Source organism: Procambarus clarkii, chromosome 28 (assembly GCF_040958095.1).
Source record: "Procambarus clarkii isolate CNS0578487 chromosome 28, FALCON_Pclarkii_2.0, whole genome shotgun sequence".
In the NCBI taxonomy this organism is placed as follows: Eukaryota; Metazoa; Arthropoda; class Malacostraca; order Decapoda; family Cambaridae; genus Procambarus; species Procambarus clarkii.
Window position 1 is genome coordinate 3,143,201 of NC_091177.1, and position 25,158 is coordinate 3,168,358.

At 45.9% G+C, this 25,158-nt stretch overlaps 1 protein-coding gene across 17 annotated transcripts in view; it reads left to right on the top strand.

Moving 5' to 3' along the window:
• The window catches only part of LOC123755025 (monocarboxylate transporter 12), a 96,575-nt gene that overhangs the window by 45,567 nt on the left and 25,850 nt on the right, over positions 1-25,158 (top strand). For 4 of the 17 annotated variants that reach the window (XM_045737443.2, XM_045737445.2, XM_045737444.2 and 1 more), the window contains one exon: positions 23,425-23,704. In XM_045737443.2, the coding sequence (XP_045593399.1) occupies positions 23,425-23,704 (280 nt within the window). Of the gene's footprint in view, positions 1-8,562; positions 8,683-17,357; positions 17,375-19,945; positions 20,908-23,424; positions 23,705-25,158 lie in introns of those variants that run through there. The other 13 variants (XM_045737446.2, XM_069332781.1, XM_069332780.1 and 10 more) reach the window with 10 other exon arrangements.

The following is a 25,158-nucleotide window of genomic DNA, read 5'->3' on the forward strand; positions in this document are numbered from 1 at the left end:
GACGTCAATTTACTCTGTAGCGTCATGTAAATCTTCCTTTCGACAGCACTTAGTTGCTCCTAATTGGACCGAATTTAGTAAAATTGGGTAAAATCCTAACTTTGTTAAATTGCATAAAGTTTACTCATAAATGGCGTGATCAGTTTTTTATAGATATTTTCATATGTTGTAAATGTTTAGTTTTTTACATGGAGGAACCTGGGATTAAACAGTGTGTGCAGTTGTTCCTTATAAACAAGGATTGGACGGAGAGCCCAGTCTTAATGACATCCTCTTAAGGAATAATAAATAATGCTTTATTTATTAATAATAAATTATAATAGGTTTTATGCTGTTATCCTTAAGGATGCTATACAGTGGTTCACTTAACAGGTGTAAGGTCAGATGCCATACCTAGCCGTGTACCTGACCTCGTGCCCCGGGGAACTGAGCCCCACAGCCAGCCTGGCACCACAGCCAGCCTGGCACCACAGCCAGCCTGGCACCACAGCCAGCCTGGCACCACAGCCAGCCTGGCACCACAGCCAGCCTGGCACCACAGCCAGCCTGGCACCACAGCTAGCCTGGCACCTCTGCTAAGTCACTGGTGGCGCGAGGCCAGATGTAAGATCACATGTGGCGTAAAGCCAGACTATACCAGGTGTGTCAGGTGATATGACAACTAAGGTAATGCAGGGAATGTAGAGAATCATGGGGGTGAGGTCCGAGACTTCACTGGTCAACTGTGACCTCACGTGAGACCAAACACAGTCTACAGTGATGCTCAGTTTCAGTTATAGTCTCTGACTACCCTTTCCCAAACCACCAGGTCATGAACGTTCATAAACTACCTTTGACTCACTACTCATGACTAACGCTAATGAACGGAACTAGGCTAAACTTAACGGATCAACATCAATGTTGTACGTACATCAATGCCATCGTCAAGTTATAATGCAGACAGGTGGAGGGAGATATAGTGTCCAACATGTGCCTCTCTGAGGACATCTACACACACACTGATCACTAACACCAGGGTGACAGTACACATACGGTAAAGTTCGTTCTATAAGGGCTCAGTCAATTGATAAAAGCCCTTAGAGGGGGGGGGGGGGGAACGTTGTGTAAAAGTGAGTGTACCTTGAACATAATGTCTCTCTACGGAGAGTGTACAAATTGTCTGTTGTTGAGTGTACATTGTGTGGGCGCCGTGTTTCGTCCTTGCCCGAAGCGCTATGTGTACTAGTGGCTTTAGGTATTGTATGTACTAGAGCTCTTTCTTGAAATCCAACGTTATGTTTGTAACTCATCTGTAATGTATGTACCTTTACCTGAATAAAGAATCTGAATCTTGTGGAGCACAACACGAGTGTCAACACACAGGGTGTTGTGTCGCTGGCCGCCGGCAGCGAGGGTGAGGGAGCTGCTTCCTATCTCATGTGTCATCACCTTCCCTCCCCACGCTTGCTCCCCCCAACCCCATCCCTCCCCTTCTTCCCTACCTCCCCCCTCCCCTCTGCGATGACAAAGTAGGTCACGTACGTGAGACAGCGTCAGACCCTGCAAGTGTTTACCTGGACCCATCTAGCCGTGTCTAATAGTGGGTAGTGAAGCCTCTCTATTCACTTAATGACCTTATTGTACTCGTTGCGAGGGTTTAACGTGGCTGACGACTTATTTACTTAGACTACTACTCAGTTGTTACTCGAGGATGATACTCTCAAGGAACACCTCCTTCTCCTACATTCCTTCAGCTCCACCTCTCTCTCTCTCTCTGGCTGTGATCCCTCTGGTGACCCTCGCCAACTCCTTCCCGTAATGCAGTAGTTTTCCCAGCTGGACCATTCCATAATGGTCACGATAATGCAACTTTTATCTTTCCCAAAGTTGACACATGACGTGCTTGATACAGTTGTATTCCAGACATATCCCTGGCCACTAAGACATATTCTAAGGCCCCTTAGACATATCCCAGGCCACTTTAGACATATCCCAGGCTACTTATACATTGTGTTATCCTCCAGATTTGCATTCTGGGCTGTGTTGTAGTGTTTGGTTATTCTAGTAGGCGGTGGTGTAGTGTTTGGTTGGGTTCCTATAAATGTTGCCTATTCTTCCCAAGAGGTCAGCAAATGATGCGAGACGGTTTAGACTGTACGGGAACTCCTCCCAGTGTCTGTGTATTACATTGCTTATAACTCATAACTTATAACTAACTATAACATGTGTGTGTGTAAGAGTAAGAGTGTGAGAGAGACACACTACTTCACAGAACTACAACAAGTTGTGTATATACTGCACAAGACTTGAGCCTCCCCGCTGCCCCCACCCTTCCAGCCTTCATATAAGCAGGTTATATAATGTTATATAATACTGAGCACGGCCAGGGCTGACATTGTGAGTGTTTACCAGTGTCAGGGTCAGGCCGGCCTCCTCCTGGAGCCAGGCCTCTCTGGTCCTCCAGCTGTGGACTCTAATAGTCATATCATGTCTCACGTGTACTGTAATGTGTAATACATGTTTGGTAACTATCACCATGTAATTGCTCCAGGGTATAACTACCCCGGTTGATGATTGATTGATAAAGATTAAGCCACCCAAGAGGTGGCACGGGCATGAATAGCCCGTAAGTGGTGGCCCTTTTGAGCCATTACCAGTATCAAGAGATGATACTGGAGATCTGTGGAGGTGCGACTGCACCCTGCGTGACGGGAGATTTCTCCCGGACGAAATGGTGACCAAATGGTGTACCCCGGTTGTACGTGTACACGTTTTACGGGCTATTCATGCCCGTGCCACCTCTTAGGTGGCTTAATCTTTATCAGTCAATCAATCTGTGCTCGTTATAAGTCAAACATTATACCTCCTTCAAATTGTCTATTTACCTTCGATAAATAAACAAATTAAATTTGGGAATTTTAAATAAAACAAAATAATAATCATAGCTACGGATATACTCTAGGCCTAACATGATCTAACCAAGCGATATGTTTGGTTAGGCTTAGGTTTGGATTACATTTTTGTTCCTGTAATCAGTTTTACTTTCAGAATAATTTTGTTTTGTATTTTTGAACTGAAGCACATAGTAGGAAAACAGAGTTTTCAGTGTGAACATATTAGTGCTGTGTAGGTCTGTTTGAAATATTGGTATTGGTATATAGTGTGAAGGGATGAGGCTGCTGGTGATATTATGACCCCTGTTGATGACCCCTGTTGATGACACCCCTGTTGATGACACCCCTGTTGATGACACCCCTGTTGATGACACCCCTGTTGATGACACCCTGTTGATGACACCCTGTTGATGACCCCTGTTGATGACACCCCTGTTGACGACACCCTGTTGATGACACCCTGTTGATGACACCCTGTTGATGACCCCTGTTGATGACACCCCTGTTGACGACACCCTGTTGATGACACCCTGTTGATGACCCCTGTTGATGACCCCTGTTGATGACACCCCTGTTGATGACCCCTGTTGATGACACCCTGTTGATGACACCCCTGTTGACGACACCCCTGTTGATGACACCCTGTTGATGACCCCTGTTGATGACCCTTGTTGATGACCCCTGTTGATGACCCCCTGTTGACGACACCCTGTTGATGACCCCTGTTGATGACCCCTGTTGATGACCCCTGTTTACACACCACACAGGATAACTCCACATTCTGGGGATAAACATTTCCACCTGAAGGCAGGTGTGTTATTCCCACCACACACATGTAGAGATACAAATGTTAAAATAAATACACAAAGACATTGATAACAATATGTAACAGAATGTCTGTTTTTCACCTCTGTGTCTATCCGAGGCTGAAGGCCAGACGTTTGTGGCTAGTCTCAATCAGTATTAATCATGGGAAGGGGGGGGGGGAGAGAGGTATAAGAGTGTCTTAGGCCTGTCGGGGTCAGCCCTAGTGCCACATTTTAAGATATGTTGGCATCTGTAGCGTCGGCGATTTTAATGGTCTATAACTGAAATAATGGATGTGTTTCCCGTAGAGTTTCGGTGCTGACACCTTGCGATTACCCGCGAATGATCATAGTTGATCATGGTTAACTTGAGGTGTTTTCGGGGCTTAGCGTCCTCGCGGCCCGGTCGTCGACCAGGCCTAACGATAGGCCTAACAGACAGTGGTCTGTAAGCAGTGTGTGTGTACACGAGTCGCCCCGGAGCGGCGGGTGTCTCGGCCCGGTCCTTGCCAGGTCATTTATTATGCACCCCATACCCCATCTTGTGGGCGGTAGTGGAAAGACTTACAGAGGCTCACAATGGGCTCGGGGACTGAACCTCACAGTTCCTTTAGTTATACAATCTTGATGAGCTAGTTACAAAGCCAAGGCTACTAGCATTTATCAGGTGGACCCAATACTGTGATTACTGACGCCTGCTACCCTTATTATCTCTCCTTCACCATCGCTCTCACATCTCATTTATCTTCTCACTCTCACCCACCACAGTAACCACACACCCCCACTCTCACCCCCACACTAATCACACCCCCCACTCTCACACCCAAAGTAACCACACCCCCTCACTCTCACCCCTACAGTAACCACACACAGAGTGCTCAAAATATGGATGAAATAGAGAAGGTGTCGAGGATCAGTAGCGTGTGAGAGGCGACTCACCAGGGCGCTGGACACACCACCCAACACGAAGGGTAAATAGTATAGTATACCTTCAAAGGATATATGATCAACCAGGCTGTGACTCCTACGTTAGGCTGCCAGCAGCCGCCTTGAACGGTCTCGGGCCGCTGGGACGTTGATCCAAGAAGTCTTCAAAATGAAAAAAAAGTATACAGACTTGTAAGAATATAAGATATGTCAAGGAACAGATCGTGAGTCAACATTACAGGACCTGTAGTTGAAATGTTGGGCCCAGGAGCTGAAGCCCGGTCCTGCAAGGTGTAGTCGTGTGACTGCGAGACGTGTCGGGATATGACCCCATGTCACCAGATATAAGACACTCAGCTTGGCATTCCGCGAGCACTTTATCCTGGATTCGTATCCTGACCGAGGAGGATTGACTGGGCAACAATCCTTACCTGTAGCCTCTGTTCACCCAGCAGTGAATGGGTACCTGGTTGTTAAACGATTTGGCGGGTCGTATTCCGGGGAAAATTAGGATTAATGACCTGCCCGAGACGCTATGCGTACTAGTGACTTTACAAGAATGTAAGAACTCTTGTATACATAAATAAAACAAAATGTAAATGTTATGGTTGAAGGCTGAAGAGAAACAATCTTCGTCCACATGGTTTTATTCTCAACCAATAACAACAACAACAACAAAACAATTATCAGGTACATAAAATATTATTAACAAGATCATAAACAAAAGAGCATCTGCTCCAAACATGCTACCTCCAACATCTGTAGTACTCAATCCCAACAGAAAACATCCTGGGGTCAGTGTAGTAAAGCTTAACATCTACCTCTAATGTTTACATTACTGGTACACAGTTAATATACGAGTGTTACAGCCATGGCCGAAACTGTGTTGAAACACAAGTAAGACGTTAGATAAGACACTGAGTCGTGTATCGGGACGTGTTCAGGTCGCTCCATATACGGACTCCTGCAAGGCTGCCTTTTGGAGCCCGCTTCACCAACTCCAACTGGTTCACACCATCTTGCGTGCACACACACACACACACACACACATACAAGATTCTCAGAGGAATTGATAGGGTAGATAAAGACAGACTATTTAACACAAGGGGCACACGCACTAGGGGACACAGGTGGAAACTGAATGCCCAAATGAGCCACAGAGATATTAGAAAGAATTTTTTTAGTGTCAGAGTAGTAGACAAATGGAATGCATTAGGCAGTGATGTGGTGGAGGCTGACTCCATACACAGCTTTAAGTATAGATATGATAGAGCCCAGTAGGCTCAGGAACCTATACAATACCTGATTGACAGTTGAGAGGCGGGACCAAAGAGCCAGAGCTCAACCCCCGCAAGCACAATAAAGTGAGTACACACACACACACTCACACACAACACACACACATACACACACCCTAGCAGCACATATGCAGCTCCAGCCTTAAATCCAGGTTTCACCAACTAGGTTGGCCAATTATATTGACCAACCTAGGTTAATAATTAACCTAGGTTGGTTATTGGTTATTATATTAATATATAATATAATAACATATGCTGCTGATGATATTGTTTTGGTGTGGGCTCCAGGGGACAGGTTCCGAGTGATATCAACCTCTCAGATCTTTCTCTCCCTGATTCTTGAAGCATTGCATTTCCTAAATGTTACTTTGTGTCTGGCTTCCTGCTCCCTACACATATTTTCACATATTTACACTTGCTTGAGTTAAACTCTAGTGGCCATTTATTGGACCTTTCCTTGGATGGACAGGTAGGTGAGACCTCCCATCATACGTGTTATGTTCTACTAAAATTTTCGGTAAATTATTTATTTATTTATGGAATAATTATTTTTAGATTCATAGATTCTACAGTTTAGAGTATATGATGATGTAAGGTGAGAGAAGCATTTTGATGAGAGTTTACATTTGGTGAGATCCAGCTCAGCCGGCGGTGGAACCTCCCAGATATATATAAATAACGTGGCAAGAGCCCAGTTCTGGCAGCATCTGAAAGTCTGCTCAGCCTTTTGTATTAAAATATACATGTGCCTCATTTGGCATGGCAGCATTATTATAACACCTCGTATCAGCCTCGCTCTGCCTGGGATTTATAATGCTGAAGTTCCTTGTGCATTATTGTACTCTGGCTGCTCATTGACAGTCCATAATGCTGAACTTGATGGAGTATGGTTACGATAACTGGTCAGCACCACCTGCACACTCTGGCCAGTATGACTCGTACTCCAACCGTAATATATTATGATTCCTGAGAGTTTTGTTTCTGTGAGTCCAATTACATCTGGGTTCACCTCTTGTGGTCTTTCCCTTAGTTCTTCCCTTCCAACTCAAATATTTTGGTTATACCTCTACCTGGCTTCTAACATATTCATCTTCATTTATTCTTATATACATGCTTAAGGTGTATTGAGCACTGAAGTATTTATACCTGTGCCCAACCACTTGGGCTGGACGGTAGAGTGACGGTCTCGCTTCATGCAGGTCAGCGTTCAATCCCCGACCGTCCAAGTGGTTGGGCACCATTCCTTTCCTCCGTCCCATCACAAATCCATATCCTGATCCCTTCCCAGTGCTATACAGTCGTAATGGCTTGGCGCTTTGCCCTGATAGTTCTGTGTGGTTGTGACGCATGTGACGCACAACCACAGTGTGCGTCACTGTGGTTGTGACGCATGTGACGCACAACCACAGTGTGCGTCACTGTGGTTGTGTGGTAACTTGTTGTCCACCGCAATGCTTAAATCACTCACGGATGATTCACACACTTACAATTAAGACGCCAAGTTTGGATGATTGGTGAAGATTGATGAAGCTTAAGCCATCCAAGGGTGGCTTAAGCTTCATGCACGGGCATGAATAGCCCGTAATGGTTTGGATGGTTGCCTGGGCCTAAATATTGTGGTGTGGGAGGTGGGGGTGTTGTGGTGTGGGGGTGCAATAGGTACCACGACCACAACACGCCTGCTATATAGGGCCTGGTAGCCTGGTGGATAGCGCGCAGGACTCGTAATTCTGTGGCCCACCGTGTGGGCAGCGAGGGACAGGTTACAGTGTGGAACTAGTTACAGTGTTAATGTGTGTATCCTGCACCTGCGAGTGTCCAGAGCGGTGTGGGAAAGGTTCCCGGCGCGCAGACCTGGCAGGCGCAGATAGAACTTTGCTGACACAGTTTACATTTGATCACATCTACATTGACGGGTGATGTAAACTCCCGGAGGTACTCGTATCCAGCCCAAGACCAGCAGTAACACCACCAACTCTGCTCATTTTACCGAGTGATGTATGGAAATGCAGCTTCGTGAAGACTGGTGTAATAAAATAACGCTGTGTAAGGTTATACCATGAAGGAGACGGCTCAAGACCTATTAGCCCCTAGGATGCATCTCCTGTTTATATCAGCCCAGCTCCATCATACATATGTATAACCTACGTTTGAAACAATCAAGCGGTCCCATGTCTGTTAGGGTTCCTTGAAATTTATTCCATAAATCAACCGTCCTCTTTCTTAACCAGTATTTACCCAGGTGTTTCCTGAATCCAAGCTATTAAGAGTCGTATATTGGGACTAAGTCGCCTCATGCAGGGACTAAGCACCAATATTAGCCTAACTTAGAAACTTATAACCTTAATAAACTAGAGTTTGTTAGCATGTACATTAAACATGTCAAATAATCAACAACAATTACCCCATTTACAGGTATAGTTAACTGAAACTTTAATAAACAATTTCCAAAGAAAATATGGCAGGAAAGGGGGTGACTGCGGTAATCGGGCATTAGCCGGAAAGCCGGAGGAGTTGTTGCTAGTCAGTGCAAGTGAATCTATGACAAGACATCTGAGAGCATCCGTACTTCCCCGCGTAGCGGCCTTCATCTTTCTGAGAAGCGCCTCCACCACCTCCCTACCCCCATGATGAGTGAGTGAGGGAGGGAGGGAGCGGCCTGGTGTAGGTTAGTCAGCGTGTGGAGGCTGCCAGGCTCACACGCACGCCGTTCGTGTTGTGCTCTTCTCGCCCTGTACGTGTGAGGTGCTCCTCACACTGCTACCTTCCTCCACACTTGTGAGGGATCCCCAGGCCTCCTGTCCTCCCTCTGGCCCCCCTGGGGGAGTGTCAAGCCCTCTGTTGTGCTCCTGGTCACTCACTCCCTCACCTCTGGTGTACAGTGTTGGTGAGGGAAGTGTCTGGGTGGACAGTGTTGGTGAGGGGAAGTGTCTGGGTGAACAGTGTTGGTGAGGGGAAGTGTCTGGGTGACAGTGTTGGTGAGGGAAGTGTCTGGGTGGACAGTGTTGGTGAGGGGAAGTGTCTGGGTGAACAGTGTTGGTGAGGGAAGTGTCTGGGTGACAGTGTTGGTGAGGGAAGTGTCTGGGGTGTACAGTGTTGGTGAGGGAAGTATCTGGGAGGACAGTGTTGGTGAGGGAAGTGTCTGGGTGACAGTGTTGGTGAGGGAAGTGTCTGGGGTGTACAGTGTTGGTGAGGGGAAGTGTCTGGGTGGACAGTGTTGGTGAGGGGAAGTGTCTGGGTGAACAGTGTTGGTGAGGGAAGTGTCTGGGTGAACAGTGTTGGTGAGGGAAGTGTCTGGGTGACAGTGTTGGTGAGGGAAGTGTCTGGGTGAACAGTGTTGGTGAGGGAAGTGTCTGGGGTGTACAGTGTTGGTGAGGGGAAGTGTCTGGGTGGATAGTGTTGGTGAGGGAAGTGTCTGGGTGGTCAGTGTTGGTGAGGGGAAGTGTCTGGGTGACAGTGTTGGTGAGGGAAGTGTCTGGGGTGTACAGTGTTGGTGAGGGGAAGTGTCTGGGTGGATAGTGTTGGTGAGGGAAGTGTCTGGGTGGTCAGTGTTGGTGAGGGGAAGTGTCTGAGTAGACAGTGTTGGTGAGGGAAGTGTCTGGGTGGGCAGTGTTGGTGAGGGAAGTGTCTGGGTGGACAATGTTGGTGAGGGAAGTGTCTAGGTGGACAGTGTTGGTGAGGGAAGTGTCTGGGTAGACAGTGTTGGTGAGGGAAGTGTCTGGGTGGACAGTGTTGGTGAGGGAAGTGTCTGAGTGTACAGTGTTGGTGAGGGAAGTGTCTGGGTGACAGTGTTGGTGAGGGAAGTGTCTGGGTGTACAGTGTTGGTGAGGGAAGTGTCTGGGTAGACAGTGTTGGTGAGGGAAGTGTCTGGGTGGGCAGTGTTGGTGAGGGAAGTGTCTGGGTGGTCAGTGTTGGTGAGGGAAGTGTCTGGCTGGTCAGTGTTGGTGAGGGGAAGTGTCTGGGTGACAGTGTTGGTGAGGGAAGTGTCTGGGTGTACAGTGTTGGTGAGGGAAGTGTCTGGGTGGTCAGTGTTGGTGAGGGGAAGTGTCTGGGTGACAGTGTTGGTGAGGGAAGTGTCTAAGTAGACAGTGTTGGTGAGGGAAGTGTCTGGGTGGGCAGTGTTGGTGAGGGAAGTGTCTGGGTGGTCAGTGTTGGTGAGGGAAGTGTCTGGCTGGTCAGTGTTGGTGAGGGGAAGTGTCTGGGTGACAGTGTTGGTGAGGGAAGTGTCTGGGTGGTCAGTGTTGGTGAGGGAAGTGTCTGGCTGGTCAGTGTTGGTGAGGGGAAGTGTCTGGGTGACAGTGTTGGTGAGGGAAGTGTCTGGGTGTACAGTGTTGGTGAGGGGAAGTGTCTGGGTGTACAGTGTTGGTGAGGGGAAGTGTCTGGGTGGTCAGTGACAGTGTTACTGAGGGCAGTACCTGGCAGGACAGTGACAGTGGTGGGGAGGGCAGTACCTGGGTGGACAGTGACAGTGTTACTGAGGGCAGTACATGGGTGGACAGTGACAGTGTTACTGAGGGCAGTACCTGGGCGGACAGTGACAGTGGTGGTGAGGGCAGTACCTGGGCGGACAGTGACAGTGTTACTGAGGGCAGTACCTGGGCGGACAGTGACAGTGGTGGGGAGGGCAGTACCTGGGCGGACAGTGACAGTGGTGGGGAGGGCAGACCAAGCCACCCTCCCGCCCCAACACCTGACGCTTATTTCCGTATATCAACAACTGCTGTTTACGAGAAGCGACTCTGACATCATAGCTTACCGGGGGTCCATAGAACCTTAGTTTACCGGCTCCCGCAGCATACTTTACTGTTCTCACAGCGCCTCTTACACCGTAGTTTACTCAGTGTGGTTTACTAGCTTACTCCACACCTGTAGAGTACATTTACGTGACATATATAGTTAGGGTAGTCTCGTGGAGGGCAGTGCTGAGGCTTCTGGCATCAGTTGCATGCACGGTAACAGTATAAATGTATACATGTATAACAGTATACATATAGTTATATGCATAACTGCATATACCATAAACTGCCACCCGCAATCCTAATTTTCACACACACACACACCCAGGAAGCAGCCCGTAGCAGCCGTCTTAACTCCTAGGTACCTATTTACTGCTAGTTGAACAGAGACATCACGGTGAAAGAAGCTCTGGCCCATTTGTTTCAGTCTCCACCGGGGATCGAACCCGGACCCCTTAGGACTGCGAACCCCGAGCGTCCACTCAGCCGTCTGCCCCCCCCCCCCCCGTTAAGTCATCGCTGCGGTTGGATTACAACATAACCTAACCTAACTTAACCTAACCTAACCTAACCTAACCTGGTTAGGAGAGGGTTAGGTTAGGTAGGGTAGGTTAGGTGAGGGTTAGGTTATGTTAATTAGATTAGATTAGATTTGTTCATATTAGATTAAGGTTAGGGTAAATGGGTTTCAATTCAGAGTACGAGTGGTGAGTGGCCATCTGTTAACAATTACCTATAACAAGCTGATTAAGCTAACTTAAATTATTACGTACGGTTAACTTTAAAAAATGTGGGTGAGTTTAACTAACTTAAAGTTGGTGGTGAGCGTAGCGCTTAGGCCTAACAAAACCAAGAAGGGCGCTTAGGGTGTTATTGTTTATGGAATTAAGTATTCCTCTGTATGTACGAATGTAACCAAGAGATATATTCAAAATGTTTTCTACATAATCTAATATTCTCGTTCTTCTCCTGCATATACACCTCACGCATGTGTATATGATAGCCACCCTGGCTTATAGGCATTTACGGGCTCACCATAGCCCGTGCTACATGGACATTTCCTTTTGAGTAGCTAAATCTGTAACAACTCCATTATAGGCATTTATTGCATCCTAAGGAAGGGCGGAGTTGGTCTACGGGGGGCCTCCATGGGCTTAGATACAGGTTTTCTGTCAAAGTCATCGGGAATTAATGTTTATATATGATGTCTTGTGCCGTCCGCCGCGATAAGAGTGCTGATTGATTTTATATGTTCATTTATTATGTACCCCATACCCACCCAGTGGGACCCATACGCAGCCAGTGGGCAGCAGTGGGCCCCATACCCATCCAATGGGCAGCAGTGGGCCCCCATACCCATCCAATGAGCAGCAGTGGGCCCCATACCCATCCAATGGGCAGCAGTGGGCCCCCATACCCATCCAATGGGCAGCAGTGGGCCCCAAACCCACCCAATGGGCCCCATTCACACCAAGTAGGCGGTAGTATAAAAGGTTACATAATGGGCTCAGGAAATGAAGGATAAATTCATTAAGGTAATCCCACGTGGAGGGACTGCATGGGAGGAGTGTATACATGGGAGGAGTGTATACATGGGAGCCGCCATCTGTGACCACGGCGCCCACCTCACTATCTCCACCCTACACGATATGCATGATAAACTGATTATCTCAAGGTTTGTGGTATGATGGATGTGGTAACCTGTTCTCAACACCTGTCCACACCATACTCCCCCCTCCCCACCCACACCTGCGACACCCAGGCCTCCCTCCCACCCACCCACACCTGCGACCCCCAGGCCTCCCTCCCTCCCACCCACACCTGCCACACCCAGGCCTCCCTCCCACCCACCCACACCTGCGACCCCAAGGCCTCCCTCCCTCCCACCCACACCTGCGACACCCAGGCCTCCCTCCCACTCACACCTGCGACTGACAGACTACACAGTTTTCTTTGGTAGGGAGTAAGGAAATCCATCATCCGCAAACATGTTCCAATAATTCTGTACTCCTTCTGGTGGATGGTTTATGTAGACTATGAACATTACTGGTGCAAGAACTGAACCCTGTGGTACTCCGCTAGTAACACTCCTCCAATCAGATACATTGTCTCTGATTACCGCCCTCATCTGTCGGTCAGTTAGAAAAATTTTCATCCATGTCAGAAGTCTCCCTGTCACTCCTCCAGCATGTTCCAGTTTCCAGAACAGCCTCTTGTGCGGGATTCTTTAAAAAAAAAAAAACATTTTTTTTAGGTCCAGATAGACAGTCAACCCAACCACCTCTTTCCTGTCGTATCTCTGTGGCTCTATCATAAAAACTAAGTTGATGTGTTACACAGGATCTTCCTGTTCGAAAAATATAGTGTCTATCCGTTATTATGTCTTTTCTCTCTAGGTGTTCAACCCATTTGGCTTTAACTATTGTTTCTAGTGTTTTGACTACCACGCTTGTTAATGATACGCGTCTACAATTTAGAGGTTCCTCTCGACTACTATTTTCATAAATTGGTACTATGTTTGCCCCTTTTCCATATATCTGCTCAGATTCCTGTGCACAAGGATGTCTGGAATATTAATTGGAGTGGAATGCTTAGCTCAGTTGCACATTCAAACACGATGTTTTGCTGCTCTTCTTAGCGCCGTGTTTTGCACTTCTTGTAGTTTTTTTTTTTGCATGGTAATTTTTCTTAAGGTGTGTAGAGGTACTGGAGGATATTCCAGACGCAGCCGGCACGTGGGAGTGTGGCTGGGTGTTCCTCCCAAGGTTACGGAATGTTCTCAGTTTGCCTAAGGCTGTTGTGAGTTCCTGAACCGATTATGTGCATCCTCTGTAATCCTTTACACCACCGCCCACGGGATGGGTATGGGGTGCATAATAAAGAAAGAAATTGAATTGAATTGCTGTTGTGTTTTGTTTATTCTGTTATTCAAGTGAATTTTGATTCCTGTTCTATTAATCTGGAGTCCTGGTACTTTTCCTACACTCGCATGTTGGTTTGTGTGGTTGTCATGGATAATGGTCTCTGGATTTCATTTTGCAGTTTGTATTATTTATAATTTTTTTTGCATATTTTCCATTCATTTTCAAAGTCGTTTATGATTTCTATTGCCGCCTTGGTTTTGTTGGCCAGCAACATCATAGATTGTCCAGTTTGGCAGATTATTTGTGCTACATCATCCACATTGATGTATTCCCCCATGTTGTGGAGGGAGCCGGTGAGTAGTGTCTCGTGATACCTGGTTGATGGGCTTCTGGGAGTTCTTCTATTATCGTATGGAATTAACCCATTCGAGACAGCCTCTTTTATCTACCCAAATTCACTTTTACTTCCAAAGTCAACATGTCAGCGGGACTCACAAGAATGAATAGTTGTTATGAACAAGTCAGACTTGACCTGATGTGTCAGGTCAAGAGACTGGCTTGACTTGTCCTCTGTATAAGTCAGACAGCATCCTGAAGCAATGTGCTGGCCACTTACTAAGATATATAACCAGTCTATGGAAAGAGGAAAACTGCCAGCAAGCTGAAAGACGGCCAAATATAGAATCAATATGCATAAACGGACAGAAGACGCTCAACAACAGACGAGTGTCTCGTAAATGTACACTATGGAAGGTGATGGGCAGTACATTTAAGAAAGATGCCAGTAGAACATAGGAGATAAGAACCTATATTACCCAACTCCAGCACTGGTTTAGGGACGGCAAATCTTGCCTCATAAGCTCGACAGGACTATAGACTAGGCGACAGATTATGAAAGGCAGAAGTGGGGCATGTTCTAATTTTGTAGTGACAGTACGCGTTCGACGCAGTACCTCACACAACACTAGTGCACACGTTTGAAAAACAGGCTTATAGCGTGTTACCGTCCAGTTCTTTAACCCATTATGTTATAAAGGATTCTCAGTGTATAATTAAAGTGAAGATAGTTAAATTATTGGAATGGTGTGAAGATAGAGGGTGTGGGGGGCAGGGGAGTTGTATGGAGGAGGGAGGCCTGGGGTGGAGATAGGCAGGGCAGGCGCAGGGGGCTGGTGTGTGTGTGTGTCGGGTCTTACATAATAATGAGGGCAGTACACTAGTTTGGTTACTCCCCATCTCATATTAAGTTATTAATGTTAGGCACGGATTTATCAATGTTAAGAATATATCCAAAAGTGAAGATTATGTTGGACTGTTTTTCCAGAAGGAGGGAGTATACAGGCGTCGTGATTCCAAAGGGTTTTATCTTCCAGGGTGACGGAGAAGTGCATTGTGTCAAGCTTTGGAAAATGGGTCTCTCATCCGGGATTCTTAGGGCGAGTTGGCGGCCATTGTCTGTGTACTGTGTCAGGTTGAAGTCATTGTCTGCCAAGGCTGTAATGTCTTAACAAATGACTGAAGACGATGAGAGTATGATGCGGGCTAGAGCGTGTAGTGGGTGGGAGGCTCCAGTTCCCCCCGTCCAGGGTTCCAGTGAGGAAGGTCCCCCACCTCGGGCCACACACAAGTCTTTTTCACTTTGCCTTATGGTACTGTTTACACCAAGTCACGTCTCGTCACGGCTGATTGTAGTGTTGTCAACATACTTCGGTACATCCGCAGTTATCAAACTACCCCAGGCTATATGAAGAGTTACACAAGGTGGTTACATACCCCCAACGATAGCAGCCACATAGTAAGGACTGACGATTTAAATGCGAGCTCAGCACACAGTATATCCTTTCACGACCAAAGATCACATTCAATCCAAAAAATCTACCACTTACGGGCTATTCCATGCCCGTGCCACCTCTTGGGTTGCTTAATCTTCATCAATCAGTCAATCATTGGTTACATAAGATGGTCATATTGAGGCGTGTGATCAGTAGCCACGGCTGGCAACTTTTGAATTCATGATGAGGATATCCACAAGAACACGAGACTGGATCAAGTCATTATATATACATAGTTCCAGGTCATCAATCCAGGTACCTCATACTGCAGGTGTGAAGGGTCATGTGTGTGTGTGCGTGGTGTGTTAAACATGTGTGGTAGAGTACCCAGGTGCGTCCTCACACAGGCCCGAGGCCAGGGTCATCTTGCTAGGGACTTCCCCTACCTGTCATTAACTTTACCCCCTGAGGGCGAGTTTATTGGGCAGCGTCACTCATCGTGTGAGTGAACCTAACGCCATGGCTTTAACCCGCTGGCTTGTTCATCCTGCCACTTGAAGCTGTTCTATGGCCAGGAGGTATCTTCATGCCTGGACAGTCTGAACAAAACCGACTACCTTTGGACACAGTTATCACTAATGGTCAAGAAAGGTCCATGTATGTTATCCAGGATGACATCTTACGCAAAATTGTCGCCAGGTATCACAGAGTTGCCTATTGTAGAGTTCGCACATGGTAAGCTTGCTCTTGCAGGCGGTGAATCACAATAACGTGGCTGAAGTATGTTGACCAGACCACACTAGAAAGTGAAGGGACGACGACGTTTCGGTCCGTCCTGGACCATTCTCGAAGTCGATTGAGAATGTCAATAAGCTTGCTCTCCCTGCAAGTCTTGCAGGAAGGACCTCGTACCTTAACGCTACCTACAGTACTGTAATTATATCACCAGGCCTACCCTCGTAACGTTATCACAAACTGTTTGCAATAGTTTCATTAGTTAAATAGTACACCTCAAAAGTAAACAATTTTACGTATATAAGGAGTCACCTTGATGGGGGAGGGTCGTGTTGTAGGGAACACGACTATAAAGTACCAAAGCGGTTCCACTCCCTCACCTAAGATTTAGATCTCAGTATAACAAGAAAAATATAAAATTTCTTAAAACATTTCTGAGGCACAGCTGGATCAGATTAGACAAAACTACTTTTAAAATATAAAAATCTAAAAAAATTTCAAACACTGAAATTAACCAAGAAATTTAACAGATTTGGGAGAGGTAGTGGAGGCGTTGTACCAAGTATGGTACAACTATATAAGGGAACAACTATACCAGCTGAACCAAGGTTAAGAGATGGGTCGCAGAAGCTGAAGGTCAACCGCCGCGACCACATTAGACGAACACGCAGTAGCAACCCATGATATCTTAGACTAAAAGTAATATCTCTGGCCGCGTGGAACAATGCTAAGAGTCAGAGGTGCTGGAACTGGTCAAGGACTGCCTCCACCAGCGTAATTAAGCCTGCTCCTGCCTTCCAACACTGTATCACTTATTTACCAAAATCTTGACTTTCACGTTCCAATGTTACTTCTTGTATAGATAAATGAATAAAGTCGCAGCTTCCCTGCGCCTGAACACATGATTATGGAACACATTATTACATAAAATCCTTCAAACTTCCTTGATAACGAACACGAATATTCATAAAGGGAAGTTTGTCAATCAGAACATCCCTTCCCTCCGCAGCAAACATCATCAGATTCCCCTCCCCTCTATAAAGAAAAGTTTGCCAATCAGAGCATCCAGACTATTCATGCCCGTGCCACCCCTTGATTGGTTTAATCTTAATCAATCAGAACATCTCCCCACAATATCATCTGAGCCCCCTCCACCCCCGACCCGGAAACATCAACTGTCAACAATCAGCTGTGAGTTGTCAGGTGAAGGGGATGATGCGTACTTGGCGGGTTGCCAGTTGGACAGTGACTTCGACTGTGAGAGTGAAGCTGTACTGGGAGGTGGACACGACGAGGTGCACCAACACCTCCTCCTCTACAGGTGTCGGTGCTGGGAGGCGCTCACCTTGGCACGGCTTTGGTGGTACTTGCGTGTGTGTGTGTGTCACGGCAGGCGTGTAGCCCAGTCAGTAAATACAGCTTTTAATATGTGATACTGTAAGTCAGAGAAGAAACTGTGGTTAGTTTAGTGACTGTAACACAGGTCCGGTAAAACTATGGTCACATGGCCTCGCTAGTGACCCTGGCTTATAGTGATCTTGTCCCACTAGTGACCCTGGCCTATAGTGACCTGCCTCACTAGTGACCCTGGCCTATAGTGACCTGCCTCACTAGTGACCCCAGGCGTATATACGCAGGTGTAGAGCGCTGTGATCATGGAAGACGCCAGTATACCGAAGGCTCCGTCACATCTCCTCTTGTGTGTTGTGTGTTCTTGAGAGTTATGTTATCAGTAAAGAGTGTGGGTGTAGGTGTCTGGGGGGTGAGCACTGGGGGGATGACGACCCTCACCTCAAGTGCTGCACCTCAGATAACCTGCAGTTCTCATGTGTTGCTGCACACATCCACTTGGCTCTCTCCAGTGACGAAACCTCACGAGTTGGCGTTGTTCATGTCAGTCAACGTTATCAATACTTGTTTCTCGGTAATGCATCTTGGAACCCTGTCTCGACTGTTAATGGTCGAGGACGACCCGAAACACTGTCACGTGTACAATGTTTACTGCTGTGGGAGATGTGGTTCTCTGATGCAGGTATTGTCATGGACTCGCCTCCCTCCTGTCAACCTCCCTCCTGTCACTGTGGCGCGCGCGTGCTTCCTGCCCCGCCAACCATGTATATTGCAACCTCAACCAATGTGATGTGTGGGACGACAGGAGCGCCGCTCGTATTACCGGGATCACTGCACCCTTTCTCACCTCACTGCCTCATCTTGCTGCCGTCTTGGTATTACCGACACCTCATGACTCCTCATGACCAGTCGTGTCCCACCATCAGGCTAGGCTCATGGGTCTACTCACTCCTCCTTTAATACCCAAGGAATTTGCATGTGAAGCCACGTTTAAACTTATGGTCTCTTCCCACACTATGCTGCATTTCCGCTAAATTCTCACTCGAGGCATGGATACAGCGTTCACCCGCTGGGGACGATAGCGAGAGATAAGGGTCATTCACAGCTGATTAATTACATCAACACCTGGTGGTGGTGCACACGATCCGCTCACGCTGGCATATCTCAGTTCTTACATACCAGCTTCGTGTTCTCACACTTTCAGAGAGAGCGCGGATAAACAAGAGATACTGGTCCGCGTACAAACAGTTGAGCTCCCCCTGGGCCGTGTGGGTGATGGTGATGGTAGAGCACCTGAGCTCTAGAGTCATTGTAGAGCACCTGGGCTCTAGGGTGATGGTAGAACACCTGGGCTCTAGGGTGATCCTAGAGGCCAGGTGAATGGTATGGGTGTTGATGTTGTCAACTCGACATAACACCTTCCGGGGAGGCGAATGACAAACAATTTCAGAATTCGTAAATGTTAAGGAAAAGTTCATGAATATATAAGTATAAAAAGTATGCCTTAAAGCCCTGGTAACTTGACTAATGGGTTCCCGTTATGGAACATAGTAAGCGTATTTGGCTTATACAGATCCCTAAGTCAACTAGTGACCTTCCCCGGGATGCTCCTCTCAACAGTTGCCTTACTCCCGCTAGGTGAAAAGAAACTTCAGGTGAAAGGACAAATCCAAATCCCTAAGGCTTTTCTCCTGGCGTGGGAATTGAATGGAGGCCTTTAGGCTGTCGTGACTGTGGTGTGGTTGAGAAATAAGCGTGCGCTTGTCACTATATACCTGAGTGTAATTACAGGATGAGAGCTACGCTCGCGGTGTCCCGTCTTTCCAGTACTCTTTGTCGTATAACGCTTTTGTCGTATAACTACTGACGGTTTTAGCCTCCACCGCCACCTCACTTAGCTTGTTCCAACCGTCTACCACTGTTTGCAAAAGAAAGGTTTCTAATATATTTTCATCGCCTTTGTTTCCTTAGCTAGAATTTGTGCCCTCTTGTTCTTTAAGTTGCTGGTTTCAGGAATGCATCTTTGTCAATTTGGTCGATTCCTGTTATTATTTTGTAAGTGGTGATCATATCACCTCTTTTTTCTTCTATCTTGGAAAAACTAGAAAATTTGGCATGTTTAACGCCTCTAGCCTCTCCTCGTGTGCTGTGTACCTGGGGCTCACCTCAACCCAAAAAGCCTGCTGGGCTGTTCATCCTGTCATATGTACCTGACGCAGTTGGGACTTGACTGTCTCAAGTGACTGTCAAAAAAGGGTCTTAGAGCCCCTCGAGTCACGTTATCTTCCGGGTGTACTATGGGAGGGACGTTTGAGAACAGTATCTATATTTGACACATAATATTCGCTTAACCCCAACAGAGTGGGGTTTACTGCATTACATATTGTACATATTTCTACTACTGCTGTTACTGTATTTAGTTCCATATATATATATATATATATTGTATCACACCCCGCCTCACTTGAACCTTGTGGGCAGTGGTGGAGGGCACACCGCGCCCCCGCACAACCTGTGGGCGTTTTTGTAATTATTTAAGCTTGTGTGTTAAGTGATCAATAATGGTGTAGTTTTGTACTTACAGTTGCTGTCCGTTCAGTTACGAACACAGTGTTACCTATGAGTTGAAATGACACTTAGAAGTAACCCAAAATAACTGATAGAAGCATTTGTTTCAGAAATCTACACATCAAAACTCATTTCAGTAGTGTTTGTGCATATATTAATAACTGTATACTAAACTCACAACATGAAAGTCAGGTCGTATCTGTATTTGGGGTCATAATAGTGGAGTGACAGAGAACATAATTGTGTTGATAATATTACCGTGAGAGTTGAGGCTAGTGGTTCCCGGGCTGGAGTGTCCAAGTCCCTGTGAAGCACACAACACAGCTGGGATAATGACCCCAGCTGTCTTCCACTAGATGATGGGGCGACCGCGCTCCCTTGCGCCTCTCTGTGTGTCGGTACACTCTCTTGGACTACAGCCCAACTCTTCCTCTATAAAACAAAATACCCGCACGCACAGACACTCGCTAGAAGGGTGCACCATGATAACATAAGTAACATCCCCAAACTTTGTCTGTGACCTTGAGAAAAAGTGCAAAAAAAACGTTAAAGAAAACCAAGAAAGACGTCCGAGCCAGTAGGGAATTATTCCCGTGAGTCACGGTTGGAGGAACGAGCAAAGTAGCAAAAGCTCCGGAGTACCATCAACGTGCCCCGCCGCCTCCGGAGGACCACCGCCTCTGGAGGACCACCGCCTCTGGAGCACCACCTCCGGACCACCGCCTCTGGAGCACCACCTCCGGACCACCGCCTCTGGAGCACCACCTCCGGACCACCGTCTCTGGAGAACCACCGCCTCTGGAGCACCACCTCCGGACCACCGCCTCTGGAGCACCACCTCCGGACCACCGTCTCTGGAGGACCACCGCCTCCTGAGCACCACCGCCACCTCCGGAGCACCACCTGCTCTGGACAGCATCAACTAGCGTGATGCAGCGAAGACACTCGTCCAAGGTCCGCACCGTCTCCTTCAGCGAGGTAGGTTCCAGCCCTCAGCAGACCGAGTATCTCGCCCACTAACAACCTCGTTTATACCAAAGGCAGAATACTGTATGTGCTTGTCGTAGTGCTGACCCAGCTTGTCAAGTATGCAGTATTAATTGTTCGTACGCCAGTTGTTTGCTGAAGTAATTGCCTTGTACAGAGACTGTAGTCTGGTGGGCAACGTTTGTTTTTAACACTGAGCTGGTGAATACTCGTTACTCTGCTTGTAAAGTGTCACTATAATGATGCTTACATGTGTGTGATGAACTAGTTATGTGTGGGTGTGTTAGTGGTGTGACGGCAGTGTTGTGTTAGTGGTGTGACGGCAGTGTTGTGTTAGTGGTGTGACGGCAGTGTTGTGTTAGTGGTGTGACGGCAGTGTTGTGGCAGAAGTGTGATGTGTTGGTGGTGTGTCAGCTGTGTGATGTGTTGCTGGTGTGGCAGGTGTGTGATGTGTTGGTGGTGTGGCAGAAGTGTGATGTGTTGGTGGTGTGGCAGAAGTGTGATGTGTTGGTGGTGTAGCAGAAGTGTGATGTGTTGGTGGTGTGGCAGAAGAGTGTTGCGTTAATGGTACTCGAATGATGCAGCACAGTTGTGCACACTACTATGAAATTAGTTTAAATTTTGTCCCCTCTGTAATCTTTTTTTTTTTGCGCTACCGCTCACCGGATGAATATGGGGTGCACAATAAACTAGCTGCCTCCGACGGTAATAAATTGACGTATGGATGACTGGATGGGTTTAAAAGGGGGGGGGGCTTATCAATTGGGTGCTTGGAATATCACCCAAAATAGTACATATAACAATGAATGTCAATTGAATCAATTTAATTTTTGAGAATAAATAGGTAAATCCCCTGGTTCAGCGATGGTGACGGTGCTAAGGTCAAGGTGCCAAAGCAATGAACACGTTAGATAGTAATATAATAGCGACAAACTCAGGGATATAACTTCCATTCACGGGTCTCGATCCGTGGGCCCACCCGTGTGAGGCCGTAGCTATATCAACTGGACTATCAGCAGTATTAATTAACAACGGAAAGTTTCCAGAAGCACCATCCTGCTGCCAAACTGGAATTCAGGAATATAGATTAGGCTCACACACGAGCAGAAAGAGTTAGATAAAGGGGTACATCGAGGTGTACCCCTTTATCATATATATATATATATATATATATATATATATATATATATATATATATATATATATATATATATATATATATATATATATATATATATATATATATATATATACATCTATGTGATTTCCTTTAAATAAAGCTCAAAATGTAACTACAAATCTAGACTTTGGTATTAAAAACATATTATACAAACTTTTAACAATTCATATTTGGGTCCACGTCATTTTTCTTATCCTATCTCTATAAGATTGATTCCTAATTGCAGGAATAAACTTGATCATTCTCCGTTGATAAAGGACCCAATGTCCAACCTCTAGGCAGAGATCTAGAAGAGAACCCTGAGCCACACCATTAATTCATGGAGTCACTCGGATGTAACCCCATTAATACTACTATCTTAACTTTTAACCATGCCCCTAATCTAAGCTAATATGCTGCCTCCGGTGCCATATGGGGCTCCAATCTTCCTCAGTAATCAGTGTCTTGTTCATGAGTGTGTTACATTGACGCACTTTTGAGGAAGCAAAAGCCTTCCCTTCTCTCTTGCCTTTGTTTTTGCTTAGGTAGGTCATAGTCTCTTGACACTTTACATTCCCACACCCGAAGCCAAATAACTAGTCAGCTCTTTCCTTTGTCTTCACACGAGACAACAGTTGCTTCATTGTACTCTGGGTGTGTTTGAAGACTTTTTATTTATTTATTTATTTATATACAAGAAGGTACATTGGGGGTCAAGAGAGAACATAGAAATGATGTTGCTTTTACATTCTAGTAAAGCTACTAGCACGCATAGCGTTTCGGGCAAGTTCTTAAACTAACAGATAATTTTAAGTAGATAATTTACAGTAAACTTGACAAAAAAGGTTGTTGAGTACTACTTTTACCGTAGACTGCTGGTTGGTGAGTACCACTTATACCGTAAACTATTAGTTGTTGAGTACCTTTACTATTAGCAGACGTAGTCTCAAGAAGAGTGGCACATGGTGTACAAAGAGGTACACACAGTCTCCACACTTGCAAAATAAACCCATTACCAAGAAATCAAGTGGATGTAAGTTTCTTATATATACTGTAACATGACATATAATTTGCAGATTAAGGATCTTCCAGATAAATGTAAGTAAGCCGTGAGTTATATACCAAAGGATACCTGATCAACCAGGCTGTGATTCATACGTCAGGCTGCGAGCAGCCACATCCTACAGCCTGGTTGACCAGACCATCAACCAGGGGTCGCAGGGACCTTGACCCCTGGAACCACCGCAAGGTAACCAAGATACAGGGATGGTAGATAGATCAGTGATGCTTTATTTATGGTTTAAGTTATGCAATATTCTTACACTACTATGTTGTTATTACATGTACAGAGTGAGTTGGAGAGTCGTGATGATGGTCAGCATGGGGGGCAGTACATGTATGATGAGGACGATGCCTCCATCACCTCGCTACCAGCAGAACTGCCGCCCCCTCCTGACGGTGGCTGGGGCTGGATGATTGTCTTCGTCTCCTTCTTGTGTAATGCCATCGTGGACGGCGTCGCCTACTCCTTCAGTCCCTTCCTCGACACCATATCTAAACAGTTCGATGCACCCAAGGGAAAGGTGGCTTGGATTCCATCCCTTTTGGCAGGGGTTTACCTTAGTGCTGGTAAGTAATAAGAAATACTATATATAATATAAATATAAAAAAGACACTTTGCCAACCATAACTGACATAATGCTGTTGGTTTTTGTTTTGTTAAGATGACTGTGATGAGGGATGACTGAGAGGAGGTGGGTGACGGACAGGTGGGTGACGGCACTACTAGGCCACCCCCTCTCCGTCACGCAACCCGTTCTTGCAAATTCGTAAAGTCAATATTGACTTATTAAATAAGTGCATAGGTGACATACTAAACATAATAGATACCCTTAAAAAGTTTCATAGAAAACACCGACCTTACCTAACCTTGTTAGTATCTTAAGATAAGCATCTTATAGCTTCGTAATTACAATTGTTACTTAACCTATTATAGGTATAGGTTAAGTAATAATTGTAATTACGAAGCAATAAGATGCTTATCTTAAGATACTAACAAGGTTAGGTAAGGTCGGTGTTTTCTATGAAGCTTTTTAAGGGTATCTATTATGTTTAGTATATCACCTATGCACGTAGTTAATAAGTCAATATTGACTACACGAATTTGCGAGAACGGGTTGCACTACTCAACCCGTTCTCGCAAATTCGTAAAGTCAATATTGACTTATTAACTACGTGCATAGGTGATATACTAAACACAATAGATACCCTTAAAAAGATTCGTAGAAAACACCATCCTTACCTAACCTTGTTAGTATCTTAAGATAAGCATCTTATTGCTTCGTAATTACAATTATTACTTAACCTATACCTATTATAGGTTAGGTAATAATTGTAATTACGAAGCAATAAGATGCTTATCTTAACATACTAAGTAGGTTAGGTAAGGTCGGTGTTTTCTATGAATCTTTTTAAGGGTATCTATTATGTTAAGTATGTCACCCATGCACATATTTAATAAGTCAATATTGACTTATTAAATTTGCGAGAACGGGTTGAGTAGTGATATGGCAAGTGATCGAGCTTCCAGTCCCAGTGCAGGGAGGGGGTGCTCGTTGTCCCTCTTATCACTGACAGGGGACAGGTCTGCTGTGTCGCATGTGCTTTGGGAATAATATTAATCTACATAAATAAAAATGTAAATGTTCGTTTGTTCAACTAATCTCCAAAAGTTCTTCACCGATTGCTTTGAAATTTTCACCCAACGTTCCATTCTCATCTGAGCCGGTTTTTATATACATTCTGTATAGTTGTCGTCCGGACAGGAAAAAACATTTTTTTGTTTAAATTGTGTTTTTCATGTGAGGGAAATCTTCAAAACCTCTTTACTGATTGCTTTGAAATTTTCACACAACGTTGCATTCGAATAGGCGCGTTTTTATATACCTACTATATACATGCCTCACCGGTGTTGGGAGGTGACAGGAAAAAACAGGCTTTAAAAAAAAACAGCGCCATCTGTTGGACGTAAGAGCAACACACACTGTAATCTCTGTAAGCTCTTCACCGATTGCTTGAAATTT